Source organism: Gobio gobio (genome assembly GCF_949357685.1).
Source record: "Gobio gobio genome assembly, chromosome: 16".
Taxonomy (NCBI): Eukaryota; Metazoa; Chordata; class Actinopteri; order Cypriniformes; family Gobionidae; genus Gobio; species Gobio gobio.
The window spans coordinates 49,992,490-50,018,640 of NC_137109.1; the positions used below are offsets into that span (position 1 = coordinate 49,992,490).

Sequence of the window (26,151 nt, forward strand, 5' to 3'; positions counted from 1 at the left end):
CATCTTCATCCTCATCTCAATCTTCATCCTCATCTTCATCCTCATCTCCATCCGCATCCTCATCTCAATCTTCATCCTCATCTTCATCCTCATCTCCATCTTCATCCTCATCTCCATCTTCATCCTCATCTCAATCTTCATCCTCATCTCAATCTTCATCCTCATCTTCATCCTCATCTCCATCTACATCCTCATCTCCATCTTCATCTTCATCCGCATCTACATCCTCATCTTCATCTCCATCTTCATCTCAATCTTCATCCTCATCTCAATCTTCATCCTCATCTTCATCTCCATCTTCATCCTCATCTTCATCTTCATCTCCATCTTCATCCTCATCTCTCTTCATCCTCATCTATCTTCATCCTCATCTTCATCTTCATCCTCATCTCAATCTTCATCCTCATCTCCATCTTCATCCTCATCTTCATCCTCATCTTCATCCTCATCTCCATCTTCATCCTCATCTATCTTCATCCTCATCTCCATCTTCATCCTCATCTTCATCCTCATCTCCATCTTCATCCTCATCCTCATCCTCATCTTCATCCTCATCCTCATCTTCATCCTCATCTCCATCTTCATCCTCATCTCCATCTTCGATCTCTCCTTGCCGGATTGTCCTTCATCTTCCTCATCATGACACCTCATCCTCACCCTCATCAGTTGTGTTTTATACCTTTTTTAAGTGCCACAGAAAATGTGCAGATCATAAAATGATACGTTGGATTTACTTAATTTTATTATGTCAACAGGTTCCACATAATTGGGTTATGTTGAATTTAATTAACCCCTTAACTGTCACCGTCCCGCTGGCACTCTTTTTTTGATCGCCTTTTTTGTATCATATATTTTAGTAATTATCATAAATTAGGTATCATTTGAAAGCTTACAAACTCAAAATTCATCCTGTGAAAACCGTTTTGAAATCAGACGTTGCGTTACCATGGAAACGGTACTCTAAATTCTTCTAGCGGGCTCCTCCCCCTAGTGGGCGGCGTCATGTTTCGTATTAGAAAATGTATTTTATCTACTTTCTAATCAAAATCTTTTCTAATCTTGACAAAACGCATATCGTCGGAAAGGTCTGAGTCTCAAGGTTCCATATTTCCATATTGGACAGAAATTTACAGGAAACTGCATCAAAAAAACAATCAATGGAATGTGTGACACCCGGTGGCTGTTTTTGGTACAGCGCCTAAACACAATCTCATGGGGACTTTAATTTTTGTGATATCAACTTCAAATTTGGAACACAACTTGGTTAGACATATGGCTTTGATTTTATAGTAATTTTAGAATATTTTTTTGTGTAAAATATATATTTTATATAAAATAAAAATATTTATTACAGTATTTTTCATTTACCGTAAATTTAAACTTCCATAACTTTTTCATACTTTCATATTTTGAAACGCTTTCAGCAATAATCTGCTGAGTGTCTTCTTTAAAACAAGACCAAACTTAGGTCTATATCCCAAAGCATTCTTGAATTACAGCCCTTTAAGTTTGGATAGTGCAAAAAGGGGGGTGACAGTTAAGGGGTTAACATTGTTTATTTCAGTAAACTTAAGTTTTTTACGTAAGGTTAATTCAATGCCATTTAGTTAAATCAGGTTAACATTCTTAATTTTGTCCAAAACTATTCAGTTTAATTATTCTAAAATGAATATAAATAACAAACCAAAACAAGTAATCCAGTTTAATTGATTATTTTTATTTAGTGAAATACTATTTTTACTACATTTACAAAACCTTTTTCAAGATCTTATTGGCTATCCAGAAGATGGTTGTGTCACATCCATGGCGTGCCTAAAGTAGATGTTTTTTATTATTATTAAAACAGCTTTAATGGTTATTAGCAGGTCCTCACCCCAAGCACATGCTCTACTTCACCACAATAACCTACAAAAACACTAACATAAACTTTTAATGCAAACATAACAAAACATTAAGCATTAAAATGTCTCTCCATTTTCTCATCTTGTTAAAAATGCATCAAATTGCACTTTATTTAAACATTTACTCTCCGAATTCAGCCCCTTTGCAAAGCATGATGGGAAGTGAAAGTCTTGTTTGATTGGGTTACTCGATTGAAACATGTTATTTCAAAATGAAAACATCAAGTTATGTCAAAGAGTAACGGTTTTAAGTCAGTTTAACATGAAGCAAATAGGCTACATTTGAACCAGAAACCTGATATAATTGTGTTAAATCAAAGTGAACAGCATCATAAAATACTTTTTTTGAGTGTATGTCTATTACTATCATTACAAAATCATGCAAAAATGCAAATATATTTAGAGAATTCTAGCTCTTTTCCTTACAAATATACTATATTTGTATCCAACCCAGTGTGTCTGGCATGGCCTTATGCGATTCCTTCAGTTGCCTTGAGGCAACACACAGTTTTTTGTTATTTACTATAAAACATTTGATGATATATAATGAAAAGTTCTTGAAAATACTTCTTTACTTACCAGTGAAGGCGACTGGACGGAAATTAATGAAAAATGCACTTTTCACTGGAGACATTTGGAGCCATGTGACCTGTGCACATGTGCTGAAACAAAATGGACCCCTGTGGGTCATGTGACCAATTTTTTGGCACTTTCGTTGATTAGTATTTGAGTTCTTCTTCCCTGAGATAAGTTTGAACAGTAAATTGGTGTTTCATTGTATTAAAAATAAAATAAAATAGACTATGTTGCCTGGAGGCAACACTGTACCATAGAGGGTGGAATATAATCAACATATTAACAGAACATGTATTTTTATACATATTCATACACTACTTTCACAAGTAATTTTTTGAAAGAAACATGGAAACACTATTTCAGTGTCATTATTAATATAGTAATTATGCATAATTACATGCAACTAACCCTCAACCAAACCATAATCCTATAGTAAGTACATGTATTTAATTAATATTACTTATTAAAGTGTAACCAAAACACGCATGTTTAGTTGATCAATTTTGGCTGTATTAACTACGATTAAATAGATGTTTTTGTTTATTATTTTTTTATATTTTTGAAAGAAGTCTCTTCTGCTCACCAAGACTGCATTTGATCAAAACAGTAATATTGTGAAATAGTATTATAATGTAAATCATCTGTTCTCTATGTGAATATATAGTAAAGCTGAATTTATCATCATTACTCCAGTCTTCAGTGTCACATGACCCTTCACTAATCATTCTCATATGAGGATTTGATGATCAAGAAACACACACACACACACACACACACACACACACACACACACAAACCGATCCGACATAACATAATGACTAATATTGTGCCCTGACCCGTCGAGGCATGGACTCCTCTAGACCCCTGAAGGTGTGCTGTGGTATCTGGCACCAAGATGATAGCAGCAGATCCTTTAAGTCCTGTAAGTTGTGAGGTGGATCGGACTCCCACAGATGCTCGATTGGACTGAGATCTGGGGAATTTGGACTCAAACTCGTTGTTGTGCTCCTCAAACCATTCCTGAAGCATTTGTGCTTTGTGGCGGCGCATTATCTGCTGAAAGAGCCACAGCCACAGGGAAAACCGTTTCCATGAAAGGCTGGACATGGGCTCAACAATGCTTAGGTAGGTGGGACCAGAGCCATAGAGAGAGAGAGTTGCGACAACTCCATAGACTAAAAATAATTGTCGCAACTCTCTCTCTCTATGGCTCTGGGTGGGACGTGTCAAAGTAACCCATCACGGTGGACAGGGGTCAGGGGTCAGCATGGGCACTGGTCAGCGGCTGTGCCGCCCCATACACAACAAACTGAGATGCTCTGTGTATTCTGAGCCCTTTCTATCAGAACCAGCATGAACTTCTTGAGCAGTTTGAGCTCCAGTAGCTCGTCTGTTTGATCGGACCACACGGGCATCAATGAGCCTCGGCCGCCCATGACCCTGTGGCCGGTTCTCCACTGTTCCTTCATGACCCTGTGGCCGGTTCTCCACTGGTCCTTCATGACCCTGTGGCCGGTTCTCCACTGGTCCTTCATGACCCTGTGGCCGGTTCTCCACTGGTCCTTCATGACCCTGTGGCCGGTTCTCCACTGGTCCTCCATGACCCTGTGGCCGGTTCTCCACTGGTCCTCCATGACCCTGTGGCTGGTTCTCCACTGGTCCTTCACTTTTGATAGAGACTGACCACTGCAGACCGGGAACACCCCACAAGAGCTGCAGTTTTGGAGATGCTCTGACCCAATCACAATCTGGCCCTTGTCAAACTCGCTCAAATCCTTACGCTTGCCCATTTTTCCTGCTTCTAACACTTCAACTCTGAGGACAAAATGTTCACTTGCTGCCTAATATATCCCACCCACTAACAGGTGATGAGATCATCGGTGTTATTCACTTGTTATGTCTGATCAGTGTATATATACTTCTTCACTTTTTGCTCCACTCAAAGCTAATTACACAATGCACACAAATTAAATACCAAAGTAAAAATGTTTATTAATTATAAGAAAAATTGTGCTAATGATGATAACTGGACTCAGATGAGGCTCAAATGATGACAAAAGAGCTGTCTGTCAAAACCAGCACGGTAAACATTTCACACACCATCACAAAAAAGATTAGATATTAATTTCAAATACTCCTGATCAGATAATAGTCCATTAAAATCCTGCGTTTCCCTTAAATATAAATTCCCTCTTATGTCCCTTCATCCCGTTAAGACTGTAGTCTATCACCAAGTACTTTAAATTGCGACATAAAAATGATTTAAAATGTGTTTTTATCCCATTGCAACTTAATCTGTCAAATAATCCTGAATTATTTAGGGAAATAGAGTTCCTTGGTCAGCATAGACACAATACACGGGATCTGTTTCTTGCCACCAAAGCCTGGCAGATTGCAGGAGGATTCGAAGTCCAGCGCCACCTTGTGGTTGACACGCGTCATGACCTGCATGATCTCCAGTTGTTTGCCGAATCTTGACAGCATCTCACAGAGCGAGGAGATGAACCAGGAACCATTATTGACATTCCTCCAGGAGTAATACCCTGAGGACAGACAGAAAACAAACTGGTTAGGGCAAGTTCAAGTTAGGGCAATGAAATGCCCATGAGCAAGACATTAGATACCTGGTGCAGCGGAGTATGCATACAGGAAATCTGCCTCCACAGGGATTCTGTTCGGTTCACCATCATCGGACTCAACACCAGAGTCCAGATCTGCGCCTCGGCAAGCCTGGAGAAACACACACAGGACAACACATCTGTGGAAGAGCAGCTAAAGCTACCCTTTTATGCCCTTTTATCCAGGTGATGATGTGTTTTTGTGCTCTACTAGAGCAGGTTTTCCTGTTTGAATGTTGATTATTTTGCTCATATTCTCCATTGTTGCAGCTCGTCTCTTCCCAGTCTGTCAGTAAAGCTATTTCTAGTTTATAATTTCATAATATCTCACCAAGCGGTATTATTATAAAACACATTTTCATTGCTTGAAACAAAATAAACATTAACTGAAATGAAATAAAATATTTTGAAAAACAAACATATTTTCAGCTACATTTCTCATTTTCGATTTGTTTAACTTGAAGTACTATAATAACTACAACTCCAACTAATAAATAAAATATGGCTATGTTTAAAAAAAACCCAATAAAAATATAGCTGCGAGCAGCAAGGACACGCGTAAAATATATGTTTTATTTAGCAGGCTTGTAACCACTTAGATAATAGATGGGAAAAAAACATTTACAGCCAATACAGGCATTTTACTAAGGGAAAATGTTTTTTATAGCACCACGTTATAGCACCACATCTTGCCCGATCTCCAGCACTTTTTTTAGGTGTCCTAAGAGTGTGCCCATCAGGGGCGATTCTAGGATTTTCCTTTTAGGGGGGCTCAGCCCTCAGTGAGGGTATGAAACAAATGGTAACACTTTAGTTTAGGGTCCAATTCTCACTATTAACTAGTAGGCTGTTAGCATGCATACTACTAGGATATTGGCTGTTTATTAGTTCTTATACAGGCAAATATGAATGCCCGACCATATTGTACATCCCTTAATGGTACCCAGGAATTTAGGTAGGGTTTTTATAATGACTGAGATCCCAAATGTGAGGTAGTTAGGGGGATTCGGGGATATGCTCCCCCGAGAAAATTTTACAGGTCGTGTTTGGTGTTCCAATCTCGTGCCTCTTGTTCCTGTTCGGTTTCTCTGTGGATTATGTTCTATGTCTGGATTCCGACTTCACTCTTCACCAGCACACTTCGACTCACCTTCTCATCTGTTCCGTGCTGACCATCTTAGTCCCTGCGCCACCCGTCATATCTGGATCTGTGACATTCTTATTTACTGTTTGCAAATAAACAAGTTAACTTGCTATTGCTTCCTGTATTCAGTCATGACAGAACGATCTGACCAACCTATGGCAGCAGCGAGTAATCCATCTGCAGCGCTGGAGGACTTTGTCAACAGCAGTCTTCGTCAAATCGATTCCCAGGAAAAGAATCTTAATGACACGGGTTCCGCAGTCCCTGGTGGTGCAGGTGTCCGAGGTCATCCAGCAATTCCAACTTCTGCGAGCTCCCACTGTCTACGATCACGAAACCATGCAGGTGGGGCGAGCTCGGCTTTCCCGGGAGGAGAAGGAGAGGCGGAGATCTCAGGGGCTCTACTGCGGGGGCGCTGGCCATTACGCTTACAACTGTCCGGTAAAAGGCCAAGCCCGATAGTAAGTATGAGGCTACTATCGGGTGGGATCTTCGCCGAGAAGACCTCATCCACATCTACGCTCCTTCCGGTAAGACTGAGATGGTCAATCAACACCCACGACTGTCAGGCACTTCTGGACTCCGGGGCTGAAGGTAATTTCATGGACCACACATTTGCGCAAAAGCTTCAGATTCCCCTCAAACCCCTCACAAACAAGATCGCTGTACATGCCCTTAACGGGAAAGAACTTCGTTCACTACTGGAGATATCACCCTTATCACTTCAGGAAACCACTCTGAGATTATCTCCTTTTATATTCTGGACTCTCCCCTTGCACCCATCATTCTTGGTCACCCCTGGTTCATCCATCACAACCTTAGAGTGGTTCATCCATCACAACCTCTGGCTTCAGAGATCTATCTTGGCTTGGAGCAATAAATGTCATGAGTCTTGTCTTGTGTCTGCTGTCTGTCTGTTTCTGTCTCTGTTTTTCAGGAGGAAGCAGTGGATTTGTCTAACGTGCCCGCGGAGTACCGCGACCTATAGGAGGTGTTCAGTAAGTCTTGTGCTGCTTCTCTCCTTCTGCATCGTCCCTATGACTGTGCCATAGATTTACTGCCAGGTAAGTCTCCGCCTAAAAGGCAAGTTATATTCACTTTCTGCTCCAGAAAGGGAGGCTATGGAGAAATATATTTCTGATTCACTGGCAATGGGGTTCATCCACCATTCCTCTTCTCCACCGGGGGTGGGGTTCTTTTTTGTGGGGAAGAACGACGGATCTCTGTGAACTTGTATTGACTACCGGGGGCTGAACAACATCACGGTAAAGAATACTTATCCTTTGCCGTTGATGTCTTCAGCTTTCGAGAGGTTGCAGGGAGCGTCGATCTTCACAAAATTGGATTTACGTAATGCTTATCATTTGGTCCGCTTTAGGGAGGGGGATGAATGGAAGACCGCTTTTAACACCCCCAGGGGGCACTTTGAATATTTGGTCATGCCGTTCAGGTTGTCCAACTCCCCAGCGGTCTTCCAGGCACTCGTCAACGACGTGCTGCGAGATATGGTCGATCCGTTCATATATGTCTACCTGGATGACATATTGATTTTTTCCTCTTCTCTCCAGGAACACATGCAGCACATCCGACGAGTGCTTCAGAGGTTGCTAGTGAATGGGCTTTTTGTCAAGGCGGAGAAATGCCCTTTTCATGCACGGTCTGTTCCTTTCATGGGGTACATCGTTTCGACTGAGGGAATGCGTATGGATCCTGAGAAGGTCAAGGCTGTGGTAGATTGGCTAAGTCAAGATTCTTGTAAGGCCCTACAGAGGTTTCTGGGATTCGCCAATTTCTACTGCCGTTTTATTCGCAACTTCAGCAAACTAGCCGTGCCTCTGATCGCCTTGACCTCCCCCAGAACTATGTTCAGGTGGTCAGACACAGCCGAGGCTGTGTTTGTCAAACTGAAAGGTTGCTTTGTTTCAGCCCCCATCTTAATCGCCCCTGATCCGTCAAGTCAGTTCGTGGTGGAGGTCGATGCGTCAGAGGTGGGGGTAGGTGCAGTGTTATCCCAACGTTCTCCCACAGACGACAAGATGCACCCTTGCACGTTTTTTTCCCATCGTTTATCCCCTGCCGAACGTAATTATGACATTGGTAACAGAGAGTTGTTGGCAGTCAAGTTAGCATTGGAGGAATGGCGGTTAGAAGGCTCAGGGGTACCTTTTATCATCTGGAATGATCACAAGAACCTGGAATAAATTAGAACTGCTAAAAGATTGAACTCCAGGCAGGCTCGGTGGGCACTTTTTTCGGTCATTTTGATTTTACACGAGAATGAACCTCAATGGTTCGGCTGAAGCTTAAACGTGCGGCGTAACAAGAGAACGGACCTCATTGGTTCTTGATGAAGCTCAAACGTGCTGCGTAACACAAGAATGAACCTCATTGGTTCTTGATGAAGCTCAAACGTGCTGCGTAACACCAGAATGAACCTCATTGGTTCTTGATGAAGCTCAAACGTGCTGCGTAACACCAGAATGAACCTCATTGGCTCTTGATGGAGCTCAAACGTGCTGCGTAACACGAGAACGAACCTCATTGGTTCTTGCTGAAGCTAAAACGTGCTGCGTAACACAAGAACGAACCTCATTGGTTCAAGAACATCAAACCCAACTCTTTATCTTGCATTTTTGACCGTTCCGAACTCCCTTCTACTCCCGAGTGCATTTCACCTGAGACCCTAGTTGTCTCCACACTCACATGGGAGGTCGAATCGAAGGTCAAGACGGCCTTAGAAGGGGTAACGCCTCCGTCCGGTTGCCCACCAAATCGGTTATTTGTGCCGGAGGAATTACGGTCCGACGTCATTCAGTGGGGGCATTGTTCCAATGTTGCTTGTCATCCAGGAGTTAAACGCACTAAGTTTTTGGTCAAGCAACAATTCTGGTGGCCACTTATGGCTCGAGACATTCACAGTTTTGTTTTGGCTTGTTCAGTTTGTGCCCCTGGTAAGACTTCCAATCGACCCCCTGATGGGTTACTTCAACCGCTGCCTGTCCCTTCGACACCCTGGTCCCATATAGCGCTAGATTTTATCACCACCCTTCCGCTCTCTCAAGGTAACATGGTAGTTTTAACCGTGGTGGACCAGTTCTTGAAGGCGGCTCATTTCATTTCCTTGCCCAAATTACCTTCAGCCAAGGAGACAGCGTTGATAGTCGTAAATCACGTCTTTCGCTTACATGGCCTCCCGACAGACGTGGTTTCCGACAGAGGACCCCAATTTCTGTCCAAATTTTGGCAAGAAGTTACTGTAAGTTACTTTTGTAAGTTACTGGAAGCGACTGCCAGTATGTCCTCAGGGTTTCACCCCCAGAGCAATAGCCAAACTGAGAGAGCCAACCAAGATTTGGAGAGAGCGTTGCGATGTTTGGTCTCTAAGAATCCTTCCTCGTGGAGCCAGCAACTGTCTATGGTGGAGTATGCCCACAATACGTTACCAGTGTCATCCACGGGCCTATCTCCGTTTGAGTGTAGTGTAGGATACCAGCCACCTATTTTTCCTAGTCTGGAATCCGAGGTTGAGGTTCCCTCCGCTCACGCCTTTGTCCAGAGGTGTCACTGCACTTCGGGCTGTGAGACTCTACTCCAGGTGAGGGAGCACACCAAGGCCAAGGCCGAACGCCACCGGTCTAGGCCTCCCATATACGTTGCTGGTCAAAAGGTGTGGCTTTCTACCAAGAACATTCCTCTCTGCTCTGTTTCTAATAAACTTGCTCCCAAATTTATTGGTCCGTTTACTGTCACCAAGATCATTAGTCCGGTGGCAGTCCGCCCCAACCTCCCTCTAGCGTACAGGATGATTCATCCCGTCTTTCACGTATCCAAAGTAAAACCCGTGTTTCATTCTCGTATTAATCTGCCAGTCCCGGTTCCTCCCCCGCCACGACTTGTAGATGGGGAACCCAATTACTCGGTCAATCGCATTCTGGACTCTAGGCGGAGGGGACGCGGGTTCCAGTACTTGGTGGACTGGGAAGGTTACGGTCCGGAGGAGAGAAGTTGGGTACCTGCTAGAGACATCCTGGATCACTCCCTTATCGATGATTACAATCGACAGGTAAGGGAGTCTGGGAACGCCAGGAGGCGTTCCTAGGAGGACGGGTACTGTCACGGTTTATGAATGCATTGTTTCCTGCTTGTCTTGTGTCTGTGTTATGTGTGTGTGGGTGTGTGTGTGTGTGTGAGTGGGCGTGACCGAGCCTCATTGTTTGATCAGCGGTCCAGCTGATCTCTATCACAGCACCAGCTATCCACTCTCATCTTTATATACTCACCAGTTTCTCATCTGCTTTGTCAGATCATTGTTTGATGTCTTCTGTGCTGTGAGTCTTATCCCGGTCCTGTTCGGCGTTCCAGTCTCGTGCCTCTTGTTCCTGTTCGGTGTCTCTGTGGATTACGTTCTGTGTCTGGATTCCGACTTCACTTTTCACCAGCTCACTTCAACTCACCTTCTCATGTGTTCCGTGCTGACCATCTTAGTCCCTGCGCCACCCGTCATATCTGGATCTGTGACATTCCTATTTACTGTTTGCAAATAAACGAGTTAACTTGCTATTGCTTCATGTATTCAGTCATGACATTCAGCTCTTCTGCATTGTTGGGTCTGGCATATCGCATCTTCCTCTTCACAATACCCCATAGATTTTCTATGGGGTTAAGGTCAGGCGAGTTTGCTGGCCAATTGAGAACAGGGATACCAAGGTCCTTAAACCAGGTACTGGTTGCTTTGGCACTGTGTGCAGGTCCTGTTGCAAAAGGAAATCTGCATCTCCATAAAGTTGGTCAGCAGCAGGAAGCATGAAGTGCTCTAATACTTCCTGGTATACGGCTGCGTTGACCTTGGACCTCAGAAAACACAGTGGACCAACACCAGCAGATGACATGGCATCCCAAACCATCACTGACTGTGGAAACTTTACACTGGACCTCAAGCAACGTGGATTGTGTGCCTCTCCTCTCTTCCTCCAGACTCTGGGACCCTGATTTCCAAAGGAAATGCAAAATTTACTTTCATCAGAGAACATAACTTTGGACCACTCAGCAGCAGTCCAGTCCTTTTTGTCTTTAGCCAGACGAGACGCTTCTGATGCTGTCTGTTGTTCAAGAGTGGCTTGACACAAGCAGCTGAAACCCATGTCTTGCATACGTCTGTGCGTAGTGGTTCTTGAAGCACTGACTCCAGCTGCAGTCCACTCTTTGTGAATCTCCCCCACATTTTTGAATGGGTTTTGTTTCACGATCCTCTCCAGGGTGCGGTTATCCCTATTGCTTGTACACTTTTTTCTACCACATCTTTTCCTTCCCTTTGCCTCTCTATTAATGTGCTTGGACACAGCTCTGTGAACAGCCAGCCTCTTTTGCAATGACCTTTTGTGTCTTGCCCTCCTTGTGCAAGGTGTCAATGGTCGTCTTTTGGAACTGTCAAGTCAGCAGTCTTCCCCATGATTGTGTAGCCTACAGAACTAGACTGAGAGACCGTTTTTGCAGGTGTTTTGAGTTGATTAGCTGATTGGAGTGTGGCACCAGCTGTCTTCAATATTGAACCTTTTCACAATATTCTAATTTTCTGAGATACTGAATTTGGGATTTTCCTTAGTTGTCAGTTATAATCATCAAAATTAAAAGAAATAAACATTTGAAGTATATCAGTCTGTGTGTAATGAATGAATATAATATACAAGTTTCACTTTTTGAATGGAATTTGTGAAATAAATAAACTTTTTGATGATATTCTAATTATATTCTTCATGCCAATTTTCAAGTCAATCTGATTAACAGTTGGGTGGTTATACCCATTTTCATGCTATTATAGCGCCACCAAGTGGCCAGTCATCATGATTTCTTTCATGTGACCTCAGATCATGTGATCATGTGGCTCATTCCCATGAAATATCTCGTTCTGTTCACGAGTTATAGCCATTTTAGTAAATTATAGTAAATTTTAGTATAGAATTTAGTAATATTTCTGCACTGGTTTTGTTCCAATCCGGCCAAAAACCGAGAACTAAGCACACAAGTAGGCTTTATAAAAAATCCAAAACACCCGAAAATTTCATCAGAACGACGAGTGAATCCGTGGCGTGCATTTAGTCCGTCTTGAGCCAAGGATCCCAACGATATAAGACACTTGAGCCGACGCCATTTGGTACTTTTGAGCGCTGTAGCGCCCCCGTCAGGCCGATCGGGCCAAGCTTTGGTGACGTTGTAGGCGGTGTGAGCACTACCAGCCCTCAAAGTTTCAAATCTCTACGACTTACGATTTGGTCTGCCTGATCAGTTTTAGAGGAGAATGCTGCATCGTGGGTAATTTAACAATTACAATAGAGTTTCAGCACTACGCACTTGAACCCCTAATAACAAAAACAACAAAATGACTAAAACTTTAACTAAAGTTAAAGTTAAAAACAGAAAGTCTAGTTCAAAATATGAACAAAAACTGTAACAGTATATCAATTATACCAAAAACAACACTTCCTCCATTATCGTGGCTCTCACCTGAATGAAGAAAAGCTTGGGTTTTCCCACCAGTGAAGAGCAGCGATCTCCTCTGAAGAGCTCAAACAGCTTCTTCAGCTCCACACAGCCATCAGTGCCATAAATCACTCCATCGTCCCCATGACTCAACAACACACACACAAACATGGACGACTGACGGTGATCCTCCTGAGACGCTGAGGATGGAAGACTTCACGAGATTATGACTGAGCCATTGCACTATTATAATCAATCACTGGTGCAGGACGTACCTTTAGTTAACACATCGGTCATCTGTGCCACAGTTTGGTCATTGCTAATCCTGACTTTGAAGCCCAGGTTTGAGAAGGTCTCCATCACATTTTTTGCATCCCTGTCTGTCCCATTACGAACTCCCATTCCTGTTCAAAAGAGATTAACATGAGAACAAACATCTAAACTAAACCATTACACCTGCTTGTGTTCTTCCCAGCTTTACCGGTTTTTGGGTGGAAATTCTTATTGTTGATGACGACACATTGTCCCAGACTTCCATATTTCATGCTGTACTTAAAACCGTCTGAACGTGGATTGGCATCTACTTCATCGACTCCGGCATCAGTCCTGCGAGAACAAAGACTTTTATGATTCATTCTTAATTAAAGTGGAAATTATTGACAGACACTTCAGGAATTTAATTTTAAGGTCAGCATGAAACTCGTCTTCTGAAAACGAGAACCGCATGAAACGCTTCTCAAACAAGAACAAATGTAGGGCGGGGCTTGATTTTGTCTGCGGGGAATTGATTGGATGGTTGTGGTGGATCAGACGTAACAACCCAGTGTTTGGGTAGTTTTTGTGTTACTCAGATCCTTGGTCAGACGTAACAACCCAGTGTTTGGGTAGTTTTTGTGTTACTCAGATCCTTGGTCAGACGTAACAACCCAGTGTTTGGGTAGTTTTTGTGTTACTCAGATCCTGGGTCAGACGTAACAACCCAGTTTTTGGGTAGTTTTTGTGTTACACAGATCCTGGGTCAGACTTCACAACTCAGTGTTTGGGTAGTTTTTGTGTTACACAGATCCTGGGTCAGACTTAAAAACCCAGTGTTTGGGTAGTTTTTGTGTTACACAGATCCTGGGTCAGACTTAAAAACCCAGTGTTTGGGTAGTTTTTGTGTTACACAGATCCTGGGTCAGACTTCACAACTCAGTGTTTGGGTAGTTTTTGTGTTACACAGATCCTGGGTCAGACTTAAAAACCCAGTGTTTGGGTAGTTTTTGTGTTACTCAGATCCTGGGTCAGACTTAAAAACCCAGTGTTTGGGTAGTTTTTGTGTTACCCAGATCCCGGGTCAGATGTAACAACCCAGTGTTTGGCTAGTGTTTGTGTTACACAGATCCTGGGTCAGACTTCACAACCCAGTGTTTGGGTAGTTTTTGTGTTACACAGATCCTGGGTCAGACTTCACAACCCAGTGTTTGGCTATTGTTTGTGTTATACATATCCTGGGTCAGACGTAACAACCCAGTGTTTGGGTAGTTTTTGTGTTACACAGATCCCGGGTCAGACATAACAACCCAGAATTTGAGTAGTTTTTTTGTTACACAGATCCTGGGTCAGACGTAACAACCCAGTGTTTGGGTAGTTTTTGTGTAACACAGATCCTGGGTCAGACGTATCAACCCAGTGTTTGGGTAGTTTTTGTGTTACACAGATCCTGGGTCAGACGTATCAACCCAGTGTTTGGGTAGTTTTTGTGTTACACAGATCCTGGGTCAGACGTATCAACCCAGTGTTTGGGTAGTTTTTGTGTTACTCAGATCCTTGGTCAGACGTAACAACCCAGTGTTTGGGTAGTTTTTGTGTTACCCAGATCCTGGGTCAGACGTAACAACCCAGTGTTTGGGTAGTTTTTGTGTTACACAGATCCTGGGTCAGACTTAAAAACCCAGTGTTTGGGTAGTTTTTGTTTTACACAGATCCTGGGTCACACGTAACAACCCAGTTTTTGGGTAGTTTTTGTGTTACACAGATCCTGGCTCAGACTTAACAACCCAGTGTTTGGGTAGTTTTTGTGTTACACAGATCCTGGGTCAGACGTAACAACCCAGTGTTTGGGTAGTTTTTGTGTTACACAGATCCTGGGTCAGACGTAACAACCCAGTGTTTGGGTAGTTTTTGTTTTTCTCAGATCCTTGGTCAGACGTAACAACCCAGTGTTTGGGTAGTTTTTGTTTTACACAGATCCTGGGTCACACGTAACAACCCAGTTTTTGGGTAGTTTTTGTGTTACACAGATCCTGGCTCAGACTTAACAACCCAGTGTTTGGGTAGTTTTTGTGTTACACAGATCCTGGGTCAGACGTAACAACCCAGTGTTTGGGTAGTTTTTGTTTTACACAGATCCTGGGTCACACGTAACAACCCAGTTTTTGGGTAGTTTTTGTGTTACACAGATCCTGGCTCAGACTTAACAACCCAGTGTTTGGGTAGTTTTTGTGTTACTCAGATCCTGGGTCAGACGTAACAACCCAGCGTTTGGGTAGTTTTTGTTTTTCTCAGATCCTGGGTCAGATGTAACAACCCAGTTTTTGGGTAGTTTTTGTGTTACACAGATCCTGGGTCAGACTTAACAACCCATTGTTTGGGTAGTTTTTGTGTTACACAGATCCTGGGTCAGATGTAAAAACCCAGTGTTTGGGTAGTTTTTGTGTTACTCAGATCCTGGGTCAGATGTAACAACCCAGTGTTTGGGTAGTTTTTGTTTTACACAGATCCTGGGTCACACGTAACAACCCAGTTTTTGGGTAGTTTTTGTGTTACACAGATCCTGGGTCAGACTTAACAACCCAGTGTTTGGGTAGTTTTTGTGTTACACAGATCCTGGGTCAGACTTAACAACCCAGTGTTTGGGTAGTTTTTGTGTTACACAGATCCTGGGTCAGACTTAACAACCCAGTGTTTGGGTAGTTTTTGTGTTACACAGATCCTGGGTCAGATGTAAAAACCCAGTGTTTGGGTAGTTTTTGTGTTACTCAGATCCTGGGTCAGATGTAACAACCCAGTGTTTGGGTAGTTTTTGTGTTACACAGATCCTGGGTCAGATGTAAAAACCCAGTGTTTGGGTAGTTTTTGTGTTACACAGATCCCGGGTCAGACGTAACAACCCAGTGTTTGGGTAGTTTTTAAAAAACAGGTTTGTGTACATTTTATTTGAAACGATATACAATATGCTTTATCAACAAATAAAGGAATTATCATGCAAACCAGTGGTTATGTGGAGTATTTTTAATTTTTTAGAGGATTTAAGTTCATCTGTAAACATTAATTTATGTATAAGGTATTTCAAAAACTAGTATTGTAGTAAAAACGAATCAACCCAATGCTGGGTTAAATAAACAACCCAGTTTGCAGGGTAAAATTAACCCAGCGTGTGTTCTGTCCTATATTTACCCAGCCCAGTGTTGTTCTTGTTCCAGAAGCGTTTCACTCGGATATACGTCACAATAGGGAAGAAAAGTTCAAGTCATGCCGACTTTAGCGTAAACAGAAGCTACTATAGGAACGCCCACCTGGAGGACAAAACAAGGCTCTCCTCCATTGACCGCCAGTCATTTTGACCAGGTTTGTATTAAGTACTAATGTAGCAAGACTTAAATAAGCACCTTATTAATGATGCATACTGTAAAGAGGCAGATGAACCCAGAATATGAACCATAGAAAACACACATAACCATTAGAGCATTGTGCCCTAGCGAGCACCTACATACAGTTTTAGTACATGAAGGAACATGTTGTGTTATGAAGTCTCCATGCCAGTCATGTGACTGAATACTATGAACAGCATGTGTGTGTGTGTGTGTGTGTGTGTGTGTGTGTGTGTGTGTGTGTGTGTGTGTGTGTGTGTGTGTGTGTGTGTGTGTGTATTTCTCTGGAATGAGTTACCACATTTTTTTATTTGAATACTCATTTTGTTCCTTTCCGTTTCCTTGTGTCTTATGCACTATTCAAATCCTAACATTAACATTTTGAATGATTGTCAGTGATTGCTTAGTCAATTATAGTTTGTTCTACTTTTGACCTACATATCCTATGACAGTTTCTTTTTATGATATGTTTGTAATGAATGAACGTCACACATACTTTTGATCAGGCACTTGTCTGGCGTCCACAGTGTCTTCTCCCCTGGGTTTTTGGTCCGACATGGTCACTAAAGGTCCACAAACAAAATTGATCTACTGAGAAATGTCCAGCAATCTTTATAAATGTTATACAGGTATCATTCATTTAGCATTCAGTCACATTCTCATGCGATTCCAAGAAATATAACACTGAGTAACTTAAGTGGCGTAAGTTACTGTAAGTGTTGTGTCATAGTAGTTCATTTCCTTTTCCTCTAATTGTCATATTATAATCACAAGCACATTTTTAGTCTTATAATAATAATTTTTACACGCTGAAGTTACTATGACTATTCATAAAAATACGCTACGATAGTCGGTGTTGCCGGTGTTACCAGTGTCCAGACTCAACACCGGTTACATCACTTGCCCACCGTGGCACCGCCTACCGTCTTTTTGATTTTTTTATAGTAATAAAATAATTTAGTTCAGTTAGAGAACAGACAATACAAATAAAAACTGAACGTATCTGCTTAATAAAGCAGGATCCGACCGTGAGTCTCGGCAGCGGCAGGAGTCATTCATCAGAGAGTGAGGAGCTGACTGAGATGATCGCGGAAGATTTGGTTTCAAAGCGAAACGTAAAAGCGCCTATTTAAGGGAGTTTGTCATTTGTTTTGTTGTTGTGTTTTTCATATAGAATAATAGGCTAATGAACCCACAATTCAAGCATCCCGCCAACGAATTGGCGCTAATTCAAAACCGAAAGTAAAATGTGCACGGCCGCGCAGAGCGCGCATTGTTTACTTTCGCCTGGCTCCGCAGTGCGAGCCTCCGCGCTACGCTGACTGCGCGCATTTATTTTTGCCGCGCGCACCGAGTATAAACCAGAGGTGGACAGTAACGAAGTACATTTACTTGAGTACTGTACTTAAGTACACTTTTTGAGTATCTGTACTTTACTGAAGTATTATTTTTTAGGGAAACTTTTACTTTAACTTCACTACATTTGAAAGACAAATATCGTACTTTTTACTCCACTACATTTCTATCAAGATCCTCGAAGTCAAAAGTCGTTTCTGTGGCAGCTTTGCAAGTCAGTGGATGATTTTTTTTTCTTCTGTAAAGGTGTTTTTTTTTTTTTTTTTGCAAAATGTAAATGTCTGGGAGAAAGAGAAGCATAGACATATGGATAAATCTGAAAAAGCATGATGAAAGAGCTCAGTTCAGTCTGTTTTGTTGTGCCTCTCAGATGCCAGAGTTTGAGTAGCGAAATGAATAGAGCTGTTTTTTTCGCACTTAAACAGACCAATTCACACAAAATGTCACAATTTTCATTTTGGAAAGTATTCACGTAAACAAAGTTGATTATGTCTCAAGTGAACGTAAACAGTTGGGGGAATATCAGATGTGTATCAGTGTGTAGGATTTGTGCATTCAGCCTTAAAGTGACAGCAGCTTTGTAAAAAGCTTTGTAACTTTTAAGTATTTAAATTAGTTCAAGGTGGTCGTATGCTAGCATGTTGGACCATGATGGCATAGCGTGCATTTATACAACAATGCAACAATAATGAAATAATGCATTGACATAAAAAAGGAAATTTACTTTTGATACTTAAGTGCCTTTAAAAGCAAGTACTTCTGTACTTTTACTTAAGTAAAAATAGTTTTTAACAACTTTCACTTGTAACAGAGTAATATTTGACAAGTGGTACTTTTACTTTTACTCGTGTAATGGAGTTGTGTACTTTGTCCACCTCTGGTATAAACAAGGCTTTACGGACGAACTGTTATTCATTCATGGCGTGCATCTCAATCATAGACTGATCAATGCCTGATCAGTGCCCTGACTACTGAACTAGGGAACTGATTGAGACGCGCCCATGGCCTCACAGAGCGCGAACGTTACTTTCGTTTAGATAGAATTAGTGATTTAAAAGCATTCGGTGATACCGGTATTACCGGTGTTGTCACACATCAGTCAACCGGTGGGGAAATTTCCTCACTGTCACATCCCTATTACAAAGACACTTCCTTTAAAACAACCCTTATAATGCCAATAGACAACTTGTTTGCTTCTTTCTAGCTTTAGATGATTGTGAGTCATAATAAATCACAAATATCTGGATTTTTACAAACTTTTAACAGCTTGTTAACACAGTAACCCAGAGGTCAGTGAGTTTCTCTGTATTGTCCATGACTGCACATTATGAAGGACTTTTAATGTTACTCTTCTACTTCTATATTATAATATAAAGTAAATGACACTTCCTTGCTTCTTTAATGGCGTTCACACACAGTCACATCTCGTTATTTAAATCAATTTGTCATTAAAAACATTCGTTCTGATCAGTAAAGAAAGTAAAGGTAAAGATGTGATGATGATCGGTAAAGGGAATAAAGAGCAGAACTTACAGCTGTGTTGTTGTTGTCCCTCTGAAAGAGAAAGTGAAGTACAGTTTTGATAAAGAGGAGGTCGTTTGCAAACTCAAAGCATTAATGGAGGGAGCGCCGTTTCCAAGTTTTAGGTCGTGAATATTAATAAGGCACTGATTTTAGTCATTCTAATAACGAAAGACTACTCATGAATATTAAATAAATTCCGCGTACGATGCGATTTATGATGGGGCAAAACACCGTGAAGAGTTCAGTCTGTCGCTCCACCCACACGCCATCAACAACAACAGAAGTAAAAAATAAATAAAAATAAAACACTTTATTTTCTGGGTCCCATGAGGATATGATTTCAATGAGGAAACAATTATCTGTGGTGTTTTTCCTGCTCAAAATAGGACACTATTTTTATTTATTTATTTATTTAAAGTTTGTTGTCTCAAGGCAACATTGCATCACAACCGACAAATTGAAACATTTGACATTTTCATGTAGAAAAAAAGAAATATATTTATTGAAAACATCAATTTCTTCAAACACATTTATCCGGTTTATAATGTATTACAAATTTCATATTTAACAAAAAGTAACATTTTTAATTCAGCTGTTGCTCTCAGGCAACATTGTACCATAGTGGAACACAAGTATTCATTTTAAAATAATTAAACTGAATAGTTTTGGACAAAATTAAGAATGTTAACCTGATTTAACTAAATGGCATTGAATTAACCTTACGTAAAAAACTTAAAGCTACACTGTGTAACATTTTTAGTTTATTCTTAGCTAAAAACACTTAGTTCTTTCAAAAATATATGTCCTCATTAATGTATATTTACTTCTTTCAAGTAATAAAGTATTCTCGTAAGTTTATAATATGCCATTGTAAACACATACGGGTGAGGGGTTCGAATGTCGGTCGCCATGTTGCCCCTCCATCTTGAAAGTACATTAGCCAAAGAGGGACATACCCGTAAATTCAAGCTTCGCCTTTGGCGTTTTAACACTCGATGGCACCGTGTCGAATGTGGACGAGGTGGAACTGGAAGCCATGTTAATCTTGGACTAAATCGGCCACCTTAGGAGTTTAAACGTATCGGAATTGAGAGGAACAGAAACTAATATTCACTGGATGGTCATATACCTTTTCACCTCTAGATGGGGGAAAATATCACACAGTGTAGCTTTAAATAAATTCCGCGTACGTTGCGATTCATGATGGGCAAAACACTGTGAAGAGTTCAGTCTGTCGCTCCACCCACACGCCATCAACAATATATATATATATATATACATAAATACATTATAAAGATTAGATCATTTAAAGGTGCACTATGTAAAATATTTTCAGTAAAATATCCAAAAACCACTAGGCCAGTGTTATATATTTTGTTCAGTTGAGTACTTACAATATCCCAAATGTTTCCAACTATTTGTAAATCGTGAGATGCTGTTTTAACCGAGTAACCGGGACGTGTGAGGGCGTGGCCTGTCGATGACATCATATCTGTTCCCCTCAGTTTGCGGTTTAATTTTGCAGAAACGCTTTACTCTCACTGCAGTGTGAACAAGTGTCATAGCAGCGGCTGAGAGAACACACAGAGTAACGTCATAACATCTTCAACACACTCACGTGTCTAATATGATAAACTGTGGCATAATAAAAGTCCCGCCGGCGACTATGCCATAATAAATGTCCCGCAGGCGACTGTGCCATAATAAAAGTCCCGCAGGCGACTGTGCCAAAAAAAATGCCCCGTCGGCGACTGTGCCATAATAAAAGTCCCGCTGGCGACTGTGCCATAATAAAAGTCCCGCTGGCGACTGTGCCATAATAAAAGTCCCGCTGCTCGCGAGGCGTGTGTTGCGTTCATCTTATTAACAATCGCTCCAGCGGTTCCTCAGCTCCACAACACTCACTCCTGCTCTGCTTCAGACTACAGTAATGTTAATAATCACATCCATCAACATGATTTCTGCCCAAGTCCTGTCCCGATTCTTTCCACACCGGCTGCTTTAAAATGCTGTTTTAGTGAAGGCTACACTGAAACAATTTCTCATTTGTTTCGGTCCAATACCCAGCATTTTTGGAATAATGTGAAGGTTTTCATTGCTGATAATCTTTTAAAAACATTTTCTTTATCTTATAAAACATACGATTTTGGGTTATTATTAATAATTTCACATTCATAAATGCACGTTTAAAAAAGACAAACCTGTTTTTATAGTCTTTGAAAAAATCTAAAAATAGTAAAGCAGTTATTTTCTGTTTTAACATTGTAATACAAATGTAAATATATGTTTAATATATATTTTTTATGTAAACTGATGTTTATGACCCTCTCTCCTATTTTTTCTTTCTTTTTTCTTGTTTCCTTGTTCCTTATGTTGAGGCATGTGAAATATGTTTGTTACACAGTGAGATATGGCTTTGATTTTTGTTGAAGAAAAAAAAAAAGCATTTAAAAAAACTAAAACAAATAGTAGCCTATATAATGACATGGAGCTATGGGCATTTAATGTCAAATACAGGCCTCACTGCAAATCATTGAACAAGTGAAACATGCATTTAAACCAATGAGACATTTGACAACAGAAGCATGACGGAGAATACGGTGAGTTGTGTGTGATATTTCAGTCATGATGTGGTGAGTGAATATACACCGATCCAGGCATAACATTATGACTCTATGATTATGACACTATGGTCCTGCCATCCATGTGGATGTTACTTTGACACGTCCCACCTACCTAAGCATTGTTGAGAGCATGTCCAGCCTTTCATGGAAACGGTATTCCCTGGTGGCTGTGGCTCTTTCAGCAGATAATGCGCATTTTTCATTAAATCCTTTCTATTACGAATACTGTGCTAACTAGTTTTGATTTGGTATTGACTTTGAAGTGCTCCCTATTGCAATACAATATAGTCACATTATAGCAACGCTCTCCCACATATTTTGCTATTGTAACTGCGCTTATCTCCGTCGTTGGTATGAGTTGCAGTGGGTGGAAATAGATGAGAAACGTACAGTTTTCTTCCATCTTTCTGATAACATTTCTTTAGTCTTCTGGCAACCCTGCAGATTGAACCATCTACAGGAGTCCACTCTTACAACGGCTCCTCAATAAACCCGTCTCCGGCGTTATGACTTTGATTGTTCGAATATTCCTATTTATTAATTGTTAAATCGATATGTCATCCTCAATAGAACCCGTCTCCGGTGTGTTGCCTCCGATCTCTTGAATATTGCACTTTAATAATTGCCTCATCAATACGGCATCCTCAATAAACCCGTCTCCGGTGTGATGACTCCGATCTTTCGAATATTCCAATGTATTATGACCTCTGACCTGTAAAGTTGCCAGAATAATAATCATACGCTGTTTGTTAATTGGCCAGAGGAGAACTGCCCCCCCGACTGAGCCTGGTTTCTCCAAGGTTTATTTTTCTCCATTAGGTCCTGATGGGGTTTGTGTTTCCTTGCCACTGTTGCCTCTGGCTTGGCTTGCTCAGTTGGGGACACTACATTTGTCAACTAAATATCCAAATAAATCTAATTATTAAACTAAATTAACCATATAAACTAAATTACTGATCTAAGTCACTGTATGATAATTGAAATGAACTGATGACATCACCGTTTTCTCCAGAATAAAATTACGGCTGGATAAAATTATGTTGCATTATTTTCCTGTTTAACACTGTGAAGCTGCTTTGAAACAATCTGCTTAAAGCGCTATATAAATAAAGTTGACTTGACTTGACTAAAAGACTTTACTCTAGGCAGGCTCAGTGGGCTCTTTTTTTTCCGGACGTTTTGACTTTTCGCTTTCGTATCGCCCGGGTTCTAAAAACATTAAACCGAGTCGATTATTTGTGCCTAAGGGAGTTCGGTCCGACGTAATACGATGGGGTCATAGTTCCAATGTAGCTTGTCAACACTCAAAAAAAAAGAACTTTCACTGTTGTTAGTTGCACTCAAATCATCCTTGTTCACATTACTTAAGAAACTCATGTAACAAAATTTACTTAGATTTACTGAGTTGTTTCAACTAAAAATGAGTATTGTCAGCTTTACTTAATAAGTGTTTGTTCGGTCAACTTAACATCGCTGAGTGAAACGAACAAACTGGGCAGTGGATCTGTAGTTCCCAGCATGCTTTGCAAGAGACTGCATTAGGAGAGTAAATTTAGGGATTAAAGTGTTATTTTATCTTTTTCAGTAAAGGGAAAGATGTTGTTAGTTTATGTTAGTGGATGTTATGTGCATTTATGTTGGACAATTAGAGGAGTTTCTGTAATTTTGAAGTTACCATTATGCCTGTGGCTGCGTCCCATTTCGCATACTATCCGTACTAAATAGTATTCAAAAAAGAATTAGTATGTCCCAAATCGTAGTATGATGAAAAGAGTATTCCAAAGATTCCCGGATGGTTTACTATTTCCGGTCAGAATTCGAAGTGCAGATCGATGCGCACTCTAACGGCTGATATTGCCCACAACCCATTGCGAAAACTACAAACGCGGATAAAAAGTGTTAAAAAACTACAAACATGACGGTTACGTGAGTCTGACGGCTAAGTAGAGAGGATTAGATAAAGGGGCTTGAGTGAGCAATTATCAGTATTTAACCTGACGAAAAGATATTTATTCAATGTTAGCCACATTATATTTCTCCTTCAGCAGCTTTGAGAACTTTTGTAATGATACGTTTGGCCATTAACTTTGCAAACACATGAGAGGAGTCTCTACATTAAAGACCCACGAAAGGCAGATCAACGAGCGACTACATTTCTCTCCGATACGGTAGGAAATTAAACTGAATGTGGAGGATTTGAACTGTGACGATGATTGACAGGGCAGTTTAAACTCATAACTAAGCAACAGAGTCGGTTAAAGATGACGAAGTAGGACGTCCCAAAGCTTGCATACTTTTCTGCTACACACTCAAAAGTATGTACTTTTTCTTCACAAAAAGAGTACATACTTTTAGGACGTAGTATAAGTAGGCGAATTGGGACGCAGCATGTGTTTAGGCTGTGGGCACTCATATACACACATTTAATGGATGGACTTTCTGTTCTCAATTAAGTTATTTTTGAATTTTGTTTCTAAAAAATTGCTCTTTTGTTATATTTAATAGTTGTCCACTTACACTTGTAGTGCAAGTAGTTAAATTAATAAGCTAAATTAAATCAATAAATGTGTTCACCTAACATAATAAACTTTTATAAATTTAACATAACATTATTAAGTAAACTGCACATATACATATTATGTAACAGTGACAAATTCAAATGGTTTGTGTTTACCTAAAGAAAGCTTTACTGTCAGCTTTACTTGACTTTCTTTTGTTCATATAACTAAACTGTTATTTGTAAAAATGACTATATATAGTTGTGTGGAACCACTTGACGCTAGCCTGGATGCCAGCCGAACTTAGCCTCAACATTTTAACTCGGGCAGTTTGGTCTGGACTTGATCCGTAGAGGAGTAATTATGCCTGAACAGAAACTGTTCGGACCAATGAAATCATCAGGGCGGGCTTTAGACGATGATGGACAGATGATCAACAGTAACGTAATCATCCACGTCATCAAAGGCGCTTGCTGAATTTGTTCTAATCCTAAATGGAGAACTTGTTTGTTCACCTTTACTATTTCTCTCAGAAATGATGATGGTGTTGGTCAGTACTCTGTGTATCCTTAATTTTTTTTTACAACACCGGCAAAGATCGTTTTCACTCATCTTTTTCTTCTAACGTTACTTATTCCAGTGTGCGTGCAGTGACAGGGTTGCCAAGTTTTTACAACAAAACCCGCCCAACTGCTACTCAAAACTAGCCAAAAACAAGCCCAATAGCTTTCTGGGGGGGGGTTCTCCGGGAAAAAAAGGCATTTGGGGGGTAAAATATGTGTTATTTTGGCAGGGCTGCCAGCTAAAATTCGCATTCCTGGGTCTGTATATCACATAACTGGCGTCGCTTCAACCCGCGGACTTAGCAACACAGTGCAGTTGAGTTCTGTTGTCATTTGACAACTAATGTTATGCGTCGCTCCTTTGCTCTGATTGGTTGTAGGTCTATCCAATTGAGGTCTTTCCTGGTTGGGTTGAAACACGCCCCATAATCACAGCCCAACGGAGCAGAATCAGACTCATATTCTGACTAGAATTGAGTATGACGACGTCAGGCTAACTTGACGCAGCTTTTTTAAGTAAATTCAACAAATTATTTTTTTGAGTGAACCAGGAGTTAAGGTAACACTTTATTTTGATAGTCCACTTTAGACATTCTATTAACTATAAGTAACTTTGCAACTACATGTCAACTAACTGTCATTAGAGTATTTGTAGACTGTCTGATTAATATTTACTAAAACTTTATTTTGTTGGTCCCCCAACAGACATTCTAAGTAACTTGGCAACTACAATTCAATTTATTCTACTAACCCAAAAACTCTAACACCTAACAATAACCTACCAGTCTACTGACAGTCAACTAATATTCTAATGACAGTTAGTTGACATGTAGTTGCAAAGTTACTTATAGTTAGTAGAATGTTTAAAGTTTAAAGTGTAACCGGAGTTAATAGTACCAAGTTTTTTGTGAAGCACCGGTTCTGGTGGCCTGGTATGGCTCGCGACATCCGGGAATTCGTCTTGGCGTGTTTGGTTTGTGCCATAAGACGTCGAATCGCCCTCCCGATGGGTTACTCCAACTGGTTCCTTCGAGACCCTGGTCCGACATCGCGCTAGATTTTATCTCCACCCTCCCAGGGCGCCGTTTGTAAAGCGGCTCACGCTGAAAATAACAGCAACATTTTGACACATTTAGCTTCAAACAATGTTGGTATGAATTTTTGGCGGTCACTTTTTTAGCACATTTACAACAATACTTATCAACTTAGAGATATTTTAAATAGTTAAATCTAAATGT

At 40.8% G+C, this 26,151-nt stretch overlaps 1 protein-coding gene across 1 annotated transcript; it reads right to left on the reverse strand.

Annotated features, from left to right (window-relative positions):
- Nucleotides 1-4,445: 4,445 nt before the first annotated feature.
- LOC307139897 (caspase-3-like) lies at nucleotides 4,446-19,591 on the reverse strand. Its single transcript, XM_079839048.1, has 7 exons — nucleotides 19,238-19,591; nucleotides 16,845-16,911; nucleotides 13,198-13,322; nucleotides 12,992-13,120; nucleotides 12,741-12,916; nucleotides 5,102-5,207; nucleotides 4,446-5,020 (listed from the first exon to the last, which is right to left on the reverse strand). The coding sequence occupies exons 2-7, from the start codon at nucleotides 16,904-16,906 to the stop codon at nucleotides 4,791-4,793; spliced, it is 828 nt and encodes a 275-aa protein (XP_079695174.1). The 5' UTR covers nucleotides 16,907-16,911; nucleotides 19,238-19,591; the 3' UTR covers nucleotides 4,446-4,790.
- Nucleotides 19,592-26,151: the final 6,560 nt, after the last annotated feature.